The sequence below is a fragment of the Orbicella faveolata genome, unplaced genomic scaffold, assembly GCF_042242905.1.
Source record: "Orbicella faveolata isolate gen_17 unplaced genomic scaffold, um_ofav_v1 contig_47, whole genome shotgun sequence".
Classification (NCBI taxonomy): domain Eukaryota; kingdom Metazoa; phylum Cnidaria; class Anthozoa; order Scleractinia; family Merulinidae; genus Orbicella; species Orbicella faveolata.
Genome location: NW_028301577.1, coordinates 20615511 through 20628151, shown reverse-complemented (window position 1 = coordinate 20628151; position 12641 = coordinate 20615511). Strand labels below are relative to the sequence as shown.

The window sequence follows — 12641 nt, the reverse complement described above, 5'->3', positions numbered from 1 at the left end:
TATGATTGGCCCCTCGGCCTGTTTTGCCCGATCAGCGATGGCTGCAGGTTGTGTTTACTGGCTTGCTGGACACAATTTGAACGAAATTTCAAAAACCCTGGAGGTATTCAGGGATCACGATGGATGGAGAGGTCAGATAGTTAATTTTTCTTCCATTCTTCAATCTTTTAGATCACGTGCATGTTTTGATTAATACCGGAAAGACATCCATTTATACATAATGTTCGTAGGTTTTGACCAAATTCACCAGAAGATCATGCAAATCGAAAATTCTATGAGCAGATAAATCTCAAGCTTATGCTGAAATAATTTACTTTCTTTTTAGACGATAACGAGACGACGACATATCTTGCTATTGGATATCAAAGCTCTGAATTTCAAAGTATCTGCGACTCCCTCAAACACGCAAGATTACAAAGACCTGTTGAATTTTTAATAAACTTGTACAGGGAACATGGAACAAAGAAGCCATTCTGTGATTCCATCTTTGATCTGAAGGAACAGCTGATAGCTCTTCAACTGGTCATGGCACAACTCAACAAAGAGGTACAGAAACTATTTCATAATTGGTCCCCTTTAAGAAAAAACAGTGCATGGAAAGTTCTCTTTCTATCACAAAGGCTGGAAAAGACGTAGACGCTTAAAGGGAGAAAAAGGAAGAGGAAGGGGAGGAAATGGAATGACATATCACTTGCTGAGCGAAGATTCAGCATTAAATTGGCATGCAAGCATAAGCCTATAAATAATTATTAGTGCTCCAGTTCGCATTTTTGCATGAAGATAAGCAAATACATGTTATACTATTAATAGTTATTTTTTCTGAACTCCAAACTAAACTGGAGAGGATTGAGATGACAGCAAAAACAGTGATTTCAACTATCCCGTTTAGGAAACAGGAGAGTTCACAGTGAAAATACAAGATGTCCTAGATGCACACAAAGCTATCATGAAATCCAAGTTATCTATGGATGATGACGATGATGGCGACACAATCACAAAGTTGTGTACTGCCTATAATAAGTTTTTGTCCCACTGCAACGCCGTAGACTTTGCCGATGTCTTTCAGAGAGTGAAGACATATTTTATTGTGGACAGTAATCTTAAGGATATGTTCCAAACATCTCATCAGTTTGTTCTGTTTGGGAAACCCAAGACAGAACTGGAGGTGAGTGCTAAGCATTACCCAAATTACTTTTATTATTTCCCTGTCAGTGGCTAACTTGCATTCAGGAATGTAACACGGAAGCAGCCAGGCTACATCAAATGTTAAGGGCTAAAGGGGGGAGGGGGGGGGGGAAGGGGAGAGAGAGTACGAGGGGATATCCCCATCACCTCAGCAGCTCACACATATCTTCCTTCTGAGCTAGTTGAAGCTGCAGTGACTGCTCATCAAATGTTAGCCAGAAGGTGGCTGGCAAACTTTATACAGGCCGTACAAATGTTCCTTAACCAGCTAGTAACCAAGATAAAACAGCATAGCAACGCAGTAAAGTTAATATCTCCCTAGTACAGACACTTGCCTAGAGTATAGTGGACAGTTTATTGGTCCCACAAAAGAAAAGAAAAGAGAGTTCTCATCTCTGTCTCAGTCTATAAATATGTTCACCTCCATAAAATGGACACTCAGCTTACCCTTTTGGAAAAATCTTTCACTTGGCCAAACCTATGATTTCATTTGCCTTTAAATCAAAGATCAGATACCAAGATTTGAGATCAAGTTTTATGCTAACATGATTACATTGCAAAATTCTTAGCGACAAATCCTTCTGCTGGTTGTTGGAAACAGAACAATGATGTGCTTTACAGGGAGAGAAGGTAAATTGCAAATGAAAGATGGCCTTCATATATAAGGGCCTTCAAATTGATGGAGGGGTATACAGTACAGTGTATATCTTAATTTCACACTTGCAGTTAATACAAAATCCTACTTTTCATAGTAAAGACAAGCACAACTTTGAGATGGACTTATTTAATAGAGTGAAGTAAAAAGTTTGTTTTTTCCCCTTTGCACTCAACATACAGTGTATTACAGTCAATCTAAGGAGGCCATTCGCTCTTGTTGCACCTGTACTCATGAGGTGACTTTGGTTATAGATTTTCATCGAATGATCTTTTATTTAATCTCATTCTACCTCTCTTTCTTCTTCAAACATGCAGATTGTAATCATTTCCTATCTGAGAAAACAGTACATTTGTTCCTGCGTGGAGGGTCAGAAGTTAATGCAGACCAGTCACCAGATTCTCCGATGCAAAGGATCTGCAAGCCAAATGTGACAATTAAATCCCATGAAGAGGTAGCTAAGGTAAAGCAAATGTTTTAGTTCGGAGGTTTTGTCCTGGTTCCACTTGGGAGCTTCAGCTACAAACAAAGCCGAAGAAAGAGAGCAAATTACTGTCTTGCAGTGTTCAACCCATCTGTACAGCTCATTTGAACTACATGTATGTGACAGTAACATCCCCCTGAAAGTTGTAATCCTCCAAAAGTAGGACTCACTCTGATTGGAAAAGGGTGCTTCAGTATCTAAAAATTAATAATTACTTTTGGATGTAATACTCATTAGTTGATCATCCATTCATTGATTTTAATGTTACTTTTACAGGATCAATTGCTCAAGGTTTTGCTTAGCTACCTCAGGCTTCTGGTCAATTCCAGAGACGAACTAGCCCTCTCTCGAGCCATCAACATACCCTACAGAGAATTAGCTCACAAGCAGTTCACAGCACTCAGGAAAGTGGCAAGAGAGAAAAACATGCCCATGTTTCAGGTATCAACAAGCTATGTATTAGCATCATGGCATGCTTTAATCCAGGACTTGAAACTTGGCATTCAAAATTTCCAAAGGATTTGGCTAATGAAAGCTAAATAATAGTTACATTGAAGCAACATGTCATGTACAGACCATGAAAGAGGTGTCTACTTGTGAGTGGGCAGAACTGCTTTACAGAATTGTACATTAAGTGTCTGAAAGTTAACAAATGATCAAAATGTGATGTTGCACCAAGTCAGTCTTCCAAGACTTCCGTGGCATCATAATTTTTCTTTTCTCCTTCCTGTAGACAGCTGTGTCTTTTATTCTGAGAATACGTCTGGGTGGAAAGAGTTATGCACCAAGTGATGACAACCCACTTCTCCCTTTAACTAAAGTAAGTGTACACGCCTGATTATGGATAATCTGCGCCAGTGTTATTGCATTAAAATTCAAAATGATAAAAACTTTCCCTTGCAAAATAAAAAACTTTGCCATCAGGAATGTCATGTTGTGCTCTTTCTAAATAGTTTACAGTACTAATACTGTCATGCCAATACCATCATGGCTCTAACTGACCAATCACAGTCAATGGACCAGACTTAAAACGCTATTGACTAACAAACACTATTCCCTTGACTCTGAAGATAACTTCTGCTCAGGTTATTGAAACGTCAATCACCAACAACAGTTCTTTTCAGAACTACTGTCACCTGGACGATCACACTATATGAACTACTGATACTCCTGGGTTCAAACCATTTAAAATATAAAATACCACTAATGAAAATTTTGATTTTTACAATATTGTAGGGTCTTGGTGAATTTGTAACCTTTTTCCAAAAGTTGCAAAATGTCTGTGAAGAAACAGCTGATGCAAAGTAAGAATATCCATAAGATTGTGTACTTTGTAGTTACAAACTACAATCTATAGCTATGTTTAAATTACCTTTTCATTGGTTATGCTGAGACCACTGATGTGCAAAGTTTAGGTTACATATTTAGGACACCTTTCCTAGGGCAGATCTGGGGGTGGGGGGGTTCTCGGGGGTTTGGTTGAACCCCCTAAATTTAAAAAACTGAGATTTTGACACACTGACCTCTGAGGACTTCAATTTTAAAAATTTTCTGGGGAAGGATGCCTGCCCTCCCCCCCACCCCACCCCGATGCTTCTACAGGGAACTGCCTTCAATGGTCTGTATCTCGAGCACCCTTCCATAAAATCCTAAAGATCAACTTGAGCAGTTCTCCAACAACAAAAAAGCTGTCGTAGCTGGGACAAACTCTAAATAGATCTTTCTTATATAAAATTAATGTTTTATTTTTACATTGCACTTTTTTTTTTTTCAGAGATGCCATCTTTCGAATTATTAAAATGCTTAAAGTTAGTATTACAAAATCCAAGGAAAAAGTTTTCACAAATGAATGCATTGGTGAAGTCATGGAATCCCTGCAACAAAAGGTAGAACAACTAAGCAGTGAAAGCTCTGGTACTGACAAGATTGCATCCACCATGGTTGGAATGAAGGTGTATCTCTTGATTCAGGCCCTGCTGGACCAACAAGTGAAGAAAACATGTCTACAGGATTATCAAGCAAGTGATGTGAGCTGTGCACTGATGACCCCAGAAACAACTCACAGAAAATCTAAAGTACGCTCAATGCTCAGCCAATTCAGGTAATGCTAGGCAATATTACTGTGCCTTTCAACATCATGCAGACTCTAAAATTCAAAGCTCAACTGACAAATGTGTTTTTCGCTACTGTCAATCACATGTTCAGCAGCTCCTCCCAGCTTCCGACTACTGCTGAGCTCATGGTAATCATATCGTTGAGCACAGTTCAGACAACGAAACAGTTCTGAGCAGCAGTCACAAGCTGGGAGGGGCCGCCGAACATTTGGTTGTTGGTAGCGAAAAACGCATTTGTCAGTTGAGCTTCGAATTTTAGAGTCTGGATGTTATTGAAAGGCGCAGTAACGCTCTCATCATGAGAAAAAAGCATTAAATAAAGTTCAGTTCAGAATTTAAGAATAATATTACAGAAATTTAAACAGAAAGTTTTGATTAGTGATTTTGTTACATGTACATATATTTGTGGCTAGAACCCCTGATCTTGAATCTCAAGAGGAAGCTGTAACACCAACAAAGAAGCAGCCACTAAAGCTTAAAGCAGAAAAGGTAAGTACTGTAAAATGGCCTTCAGATTTTAGTACACAGTAAATTTGTTTACTTGGTACTTATCATAGATGATACTGGTAGATAATTAGTATTTACTGGTTTGTGTGTCCTACGCAGTGTTCCAGATGAGTGAGGGGTCTCAGGTCAAAAACCCAACAAGGTCAGCTACATATTAAACAAATTTACAGAAAATTTATTACTGATTTAGTGGGAGCAGTGGGAATTGACCATTGGAATTCCTTATTGACACCCTGCTATGAAAACTTACCTGGAACCCTGCCTATGCATAAAGAATAGGTCAAGACTGTTCAAGCCCAGGGTGTGGAAGCTAGGTTGAGTTCTAGTGCAATACACTTAAATATTTAAGTCTCACTGCACCTGACAAAATGCCTGCAGGTAGGGGGTTGGGCAGGGGGGGGGGGGGGGAGGGGGCTATGTGCAAATTAATGGCCTAGCATTCCACTCAGGGTGAGAAGAGCAATGATAGTAATAACTGAAACTTGCTTACAAGTGCCTTTGATCTTTTCAGCAGAAACAGTTTGACAGCTACAGAAAAGTGTGTGGTGACATGAGCTGGGCAAAACCTGCTGTCAGTATCAAGATAGGACCAAGTCCTGCCACCAAGAGGGACCAGATGATGGATGCTGCGATCAGCACTGATATAATATTGTCTCGAAAGAACTGCATTATCGAAGAATGCACTGAAGGTACACCAAAGTACCACAGCAAGAAAAGAACTCTAAAAGAATCTATGTATGACAAAGAGAACAAACCCAGTGAAGACAGCATTGATAGAGAAGTTTCAAAACCACCTGCAAAACGTATCCTCCTTGAAAGAGACACAACTGGAAAAAAGAACTCCAAAAGCAAAGTTACAGGGAAAGCAAAGTCAAACAGAAAACAGATTAAATTATTACAAGGGCAAAGACAGCTTACTAACTTTTTTCGGTAATTAAGTGGATGTTTAATATAACATTATCATGGAATTTAATATCTCAGTCACGACATCTAAGAATATTGTCATGTACAAGCAACTAACAATCTTTGATTTTTATCGAAACATTCTAAAACCACTTTGCAGCTCTTTTAACTAAAGGCTTTCTTATGGAAACCCCTGTAATAAGACTAGAGTTACATTCAGAAGTTTTTTTTCATTTAAGAACACAACCTGCAAAAGATAAAATTGTCCAATTATACTCTACAATTTTAGTGAGCAGTTACAGCGTACACATACACATAAACATACATCCAATTCTCATTCTCAAAGGATTTTGTAACATTTTAAAATAAACATTCTTTATAAGAATTATTATGCAATTACCCTTATATATAATTACCATGCAACTGACTTATTTTTTAATACACAAATAGCAACGCAAAATTTGAATTTACCGTACTTTGTGGTTAACTTTTTGAGGATTAAACAACAATTTGTTTTCAGTTGCTCAAATTTTTAATGTTTAATTAGTTGACAGGATAAAAATTTGGCATGTGCTTGTGCTGAGTTCATGTCATGTTTCAAATGCAGTTACTACTAACAGTTGAATCCCACTATCTTAAACTCTCGAGGAAAATGAAAAACACTGGGTTTAAGATGGCCAAAAGTAAATAACTGAAAAAACTTTTCCAAGGGAAAGTGATTTGAGTTCAAGATGGAGATATCTGGCTTCTAGATGAGGCAAGGTTCAAGTGTACTTAGTAGATAACTTTTTTAAAAGGTGTAAGGTGACTTGACATCAACAACCACCATTTTCAAGTCCCACTAACCAATGTATATTACAAGCTGATAATGTTATTTCCCAACTCTCTGAAACTGTCTTTCAATGATCGTTAATAAAATGAACTGTCTTCTCTGGTAGTTCAAGACTTTGACAATCATCTCTTACGTCAACTGTGATTACCAAATGAAACCCATTCATCATCAGGCATTAAAAAACCAATGATCCACAGGTCTGACCGCTGTTCAAGACGATTTGCTTCGAGCAACATTAAATGCCAGAAACATCTCAGTTTATGGAATGAACAGTTTATCTTTTTCTTCTCTTGGATCCTGTACTTTTTGTTTCTGCCGTGGAAGATGATGATGCTCCAGTCTCTGTTTCTCGTCTTCTTTTACTTTGCCCACCTGAACTGGCTGTGTCCTGTGATGCATCGGACATTTCATCTGCAAATAATTTGTGTCTGTAGGTGGAGTTAAGGACAATGAAGTGTTCTATTAAAGTTGAAAAGGTCTACTTAACAACCTTAAAGGGCTACGGCTTTTTTAATGTCTGTTACGATAAAATAACAGCCCTGTGGTAAATGGCAATCGTGCAGGTCCAGAAAATATCCATACTCCCCCCACAAAAGGGATTAGAATTTCTGGGGGGTGGGGTTCTGTAAGACCAAAAAATTTAAAGAAATGTGTGAAGCTTTATTGGAATTTCCAGAGGGGTGGGGTGGGGGGTCTTAGAAAAAATCCCTTCTGTGGGGGAGGTATGGATATTTTCTGGAACTACACATTGCATCTTAATAGTTCTCTGTGATATTAGTGACAATATCTAAATTCAGTTTAACAGAGAGTCTTGATTGGTTTATTATGTCATCTACTAGGTATCATTACTCCTACTGACCAGTGATTTCAAAGGACCTTTAACAGCTATTTCGAGAAAGGTCGTTCTACAAAAGTGTAAAATGTTATGTGACAATGCTGAAAGGTACTATGGGTGGAAGTAGTTTTTCTCTCATTGATCAAAATTCAAGATGCAAAAAGAAGGAAAAACCATTGAATATCATTTTTACAACTATTGCCCTACAACACTGTGAACTTTGATCAACTAGCAGTAAACTACCACCAAAAGTACCATTCAGTATTGTGGCGTAAGTTTTTACACTTTTGTAAGACAACCTTTCTTGAAACAATTCTATGTACTGAGTTTTGGAACATTAACATTCTCGAGTCAGAACACATGGTATAATGCGATCTTTGGTATCAAAGAACAAGGGTTAATCAAAAGTGCTTTAAGATTACTTTAAATAAAAGATACTGCTCAAGGTTGAGCTCTTGTCGTAGCACTCCTGTAAGAAGTACTTCGGCACTAACCACAGGGATGCCAGCTTCTAGTGGCTTCTTACAAACACTTTTGTCCTCTTCACAAGAAATTACAAAAACTCTGTCATCTTTACTTCTTGGCATACTGGACAAAAACTGCAAAAAAATCAAATTAATAAACAATCGTAATTCTGCATTGGAATTCAGGTTGATACTTAACCTTAAATTTAAAGCTTTCTCAGTCAGACAAAAAAATAATATAACTGGCAAAATTTAACGATGGTGAAGCAGACTGTTTTTCATAAGCTATGAAAAATGAATTTAGTTGGAAACATTCGACTTGATATATTGCAATGCAATAGTGTGTGAATTTCGGTGTGGAACATGGTTTGTCTGTTAGTGGACAACAGATCAGGGAGGAGATTTTCTTCAGTTGCTACCCTGTTAACTTTTCATCATTCATGATTGACTCAAGATAATTTATTACCAGCTTACTGGTAATACTTGAATGTATTTTTAATGCTACATAATAAATTAGTCTTTTTCTACATACCTCTCCTTTAGCACTTTGAATTATATCTGAAACAGAACAAACAATATTTATTTAATGATTAAAAATAATCAGACTATAAACTTGACAGTGTATTTTATTTATTTCTAATTATCCCTATTGACAGTAACTTCGTGTGACCAATGCAAGTTTGGGAGAACTTGACTCAGCCTTACCCTGGCGGTACGCCAACAACAACAACAACAATAATAATTTTTATTTTCTTTCATTGTAAAATTACATGTTACTTGGCCCGCAGATAGCAAGTGCTAATCTAGGCAGGCCATTTATCACTTATGCATAATTATAACTAGATTAATTAAATAAAAAGATGAGGGTACGAGATGACTGACATTTCAGGCTAACAACTTAAAAGTCCATAAAAGTATTTACAACATACAGTGACAAGAAAAAACTTAATTGTTCATACTGTAGTGTAGTTTACAAAATAATTTAAAATCTTTTTGAGGTTTTCAGCCATGACATGATCCTATCCTATAAGACAATACAGAGCACCTCCAAAAAGTGTGTAAACTGTACAAATATTTTTTCTTTTTTCTTTACCTTTCATTTGTGAAGGTTCTGGTTTAACTTTCTTTGTTACATGAATCTTATAACCCTCAAGCAGACCCTTTGTAAGAGCAACTTCATGGGATCTGAAAGAAAACGAATGAAACCAACATAACAATTGCGCTCTGTGACTAAAAGTGTATATCAGATTATATTATTGGTTCAGAAAATAAAATAAAGTTTGTTTGTTATGACTCATTTGGAAAATAGATTCATTTATAATTGTTGACCAATGTTTACCGTATTAGCTATAAATGAAACATAGAAACGCTCACAAACCTTTGAAGAGTAAACTTATATTGCTTCTCTGCATCTTGATCTTTGACAAAAAATGGCGAGGTGTCTGTTGACAAAATAAAAGTGAAAGCACATCTTGAGAATTTATAGCCCCACAGCAAAAATGTGTTAGAACCAGAGATGTAGGGATGAGTAAGTAAGCATTGGAAATAATGATAGGGGTGGCAAATAGTCCTTCAAAAAACCTTGGGTCTTGCAAAATTTTTTGACAAATTTCACCAGTCTTGCAGTCTCTTTTTTTAGTGGTTATTTGTGTCCCACAGTCCTGATTTTTTCACAAAGCATGTCTCGGAGTCTCAAGGCTAAGAAAGTCCCGATTTATTTGTTTGATTGTCTTTATAAATGAGGACTGTACATCTAATGCTTGCATTTAAAAGTCAAAATGTGTCTTGGGCTTGCAAAGAAAAACCCTAGTCTTACCTTCTTGCAAAGTCTCACATTTACCATTCATGACCACCCATAATGATTAGCTACATGCTATAAAGAGTTGCTATTACACAGTGAATGTAAATGTAAAGCTTACCAACAAAACTCTTTGCCTTTTTACAAGCATCCAGCCATGAAGGCAAAACAATAACTTGCCCACTAGCTAGGCCACATAGGAACTTGACAGTACGTCGCACCTATGAAAGAATTTCCAAAGATCCATCATTAACATATACCTATAATTTTATAATTGCAATGACAATGCAGCTATGTTCATAAAATGTGGATGATGAAAAGACTGGGGGAATAGGTAGGCAAAAGTTTGAACAATATGCCAAGAAAGTAGTGTCTGATATCCCAGGGCTACTGAATTATGCAGTCGAGCTAGTAGTGGATTAATCTGCTTGCCCAAACAGCAAGAGAACCTTTTGCAGAAAAGTTTTGAGAAAATGTAAATTACAAATAAAGTGCTGTAAGAGATGAAGTTATTGTTTAAGTATTAATTTAATTTAAATGTAGAAATGACATTAACTTGGAAAAAAATCTGAGTTCCAGATGGGATTTAACCCCACAACCCTCCGTGATCTAGCCAGACGCTCTAACCACTGAGCTAGTGGAGGCTCTATGGTGGGCAGGGGTGAAATGTGGGTCTTTGACTGGAACCGCATCGTGCAGTCACACAGCCAAATAATGACTAAATAATATTTAATTCACTGTTACTGTAGTACCAAATTATTCTTTTGCACCCAGCAAATGTTTCAATCCCCCTACCCCCATTATTATTATTTTTTGCATCACAGGAAAAGCTCCATGAACCCCCCTCCCCCGCCCCCACCTACCTACAACCCATAGATCTCTCTCCAATAGACCTGTATGTTTATTGAGAATCCCAAAAAGGTCTCAAAAAGAACTAAGCCCAGGAGTTTAACAGTTGAGAGCTTTCACAGTTAAATTCATTCGACCGAAAATGACAAAGTGGTCATTACCCACCTTATCTGTAACCAGATGTGTGCAGTTGTGAATGTTATCCACCAGTTGACCTCCAAGACTTGTCACCACCTACAAGAATGTTTATATTAAATGAGCAGAGAGTAACAAATTATGTTAAATTTTACCCACTTAGTAAGAGAGATGCTAGTGGTGTAATGGAAGTACATGTATGCTGGAGTACAGATCAAGCAGTCCAGGTCTGGCCCGGGTTATTGTGCTGTGGTATTGGGCAAGAAAGCTTTCTCTTGCGGTGTCTCTCTCCACCTAAGTGCAGGAAATTGAGGTAACGCTGTGATGGACTAACATCCCATTTGCTTCAAATCCAACAGGTAGTAGAAATATTCCCAGTCAGTTTATGCTACTGAAACCAGAGTTTAGTGCCAGCCTACCTTCTTGCAATACATTTGAAGACATGATTGATCAACGCAGTTACACACACAACTTAAGCAGTTGTGAAATTAAAGCCTGAAAAAAATTCAGGCCTGAACGGGATTCAAACCCATGACCTATGCGATACTGATGCAGTGCTCTACCAACTGAGCTATCAACCCAGCTGGGAGCTGGTCATACTGTGAGTTCATAATATACCCGTAGATGATGAAGAATGCAAATGAATATATGAAAGGTCATATATTTGCACTGCGGAGAAAGATATGAAGACATTATTGGTCATCACAGTTATACACACAACTTAAGCAGTTGTGACGTTAAGCCTGAAAAAAATTCAGGCCTATTAGAGCCAAGTGGCCAACCCAAGGATATACTGTGAGCAACTCAAAGATCTCTAAACATTATCCCTGACAACCACCGACCATTAGACTTTACAATCAGCTATTCAGGAATTTTCTTACCTTCTCACCCTGTTTATCAACAAGACCAGTGAACATGATTCTAGGTTTGCTATCACCAGGTAACTTTCCTCGATTTAAAGATGGACTGCGAACTACAGAGGGCTCTTTTCCACGCCTGCTCTTTTTCGCTGGAGTTTCCTCAACCTCCTGGAAAGACAAGAATAACAATGCAAAGATTTCTTGGCAAGTTCTTATAGCATCAAAATTAGTCCTTCTTTCCTCCTGTGCCATATATATCACAAGCAGAATATGCTAAAAAATAAATGAAAACAATCAAAAACTTATTGCACTCACAAAAAGTTTAAGTTCTCAGACAGACCCACAGACACAGACAAAATAATAAAGAAACAGCAGACTAAGAACAGATCAACAGACAGAGATGAAAAGACAGGAAGAGCTCACATCTTTTGTAATTTAATTTACCACTGATTCTGAGTCCTCCACTGCCTCTTTTCTTTGCCTGCCCCTACGGCTTCCTTTGCTACTTCCAGCAATTGAACTTTCCTCTGAATCTCCAATGGTCTCACTAAATTCTGTACTTTCTGACAATGTGACAGCCTACCAAACAATCAAAGGAAATCATGTCACTTTAGGGTGATATTGCACGTACATGTATCTTGATAAAACATTGTGCATCAATTATAATTATAATATTAATTATCAGATATGAACTAGCACTTAACAACAACAACAACAACAACAGATCTTCATACAATGTCAGAGTTCTGCTCTGTGCTTTCCCTTGCTATTTTTCCTTTGCTCCGTCCTTTTCTTGTTTGAGAGCTTTCTGATTCTGGCTGAGATGTTTCTTCTTCTTCCTGAAGAAATAACATCAAAAACAAATCATTTTAAGATGGCTTCCTTTCAATATGAGCATAAGATGAGATTACTAGACACTGTCTTAAAGTTTCAGCCCAGTATATTCTAGTATCTGGCACAGAGCTCAGATGTCAACACATTGGAACATGTCATGATAATCAGTTAGATGCAGGAAGTGAC

General features: G+C 37.6%; 2 protein-coding genes across 3 annotated transcripts in view; one reads left to right on the top strand and one right to left on the bottom strand.

Annotated features, from left to right (window-relative positions):
- The first annotated feature begins 31 nt into the window (after positions 1-31).
- LOC110047603 (uncharacterized) lies at positions 32-6812 on the top strand. 2 transcript variants are annotated; one of them, XM_089280509.1, is made up of 11 exons: positions 32-131; positions 326-546; positions 890-1165; positions 1755-1815; positions 2158-2303; positions 2601-2765; positions 3058-3144; positions 3561-3628; positions 4099-4425; positions 4852-4927; positions 5460-6812. In XM_089280509.1, exons 1-11 carry the CDS (start codon positions 38-40, stop codon positions 5877-5879), a joined length of 1941 nt encoding a protein of 646 aa, XP_089136635.1. In that variant the 5' UTR covers positions 32-37; the 3' UTR covers positions 5880-6812. The 2 variants fall into 2 exon arrangements, with proteins under 2 accessions (XP_089136635.1, XP_020609007.2); XM_020753348.2 differs by having other exon boundaries at positions 5457-6812.
- Positions 5963-12641, bottom strand: part of LOC110047602 (uncharacterized) — a 22397-nt gene continuing 15718 nt past the window's right edge. The window contains exons 21-30 of the mRNA XM_089280508.1: positions 12356-12456; positions 12066-12200; positions 11643-11789; positions 10792-10860; positions 9899-9998; positions 9358-9421; positions 9073-9164; positions 8512-8537; positions 7954-8114; positions 5963-7108 (exon numbers count right to left, since the gene is read on the bottom strand). Coding sequence (XP_089136634.1) covers positions 12455-12456 — 2 coding nt within the window. The 3' untranslated portion in view covers positions 5963-7108; positions 7954-8114; positions 8512-8537; ... (5 more) ...; positions 12066-12200; positions 12356-12454. The remainder of the gene's footprint in view (positions 7109-7953; positions 8115-8511; positions 8538-9072; positions 9165-9357; positions 9422-9898; positions 9999-10791; positions 10861-11642; positions 11790-12065; positions 12201-12355; positions 12457-12641) is intronic.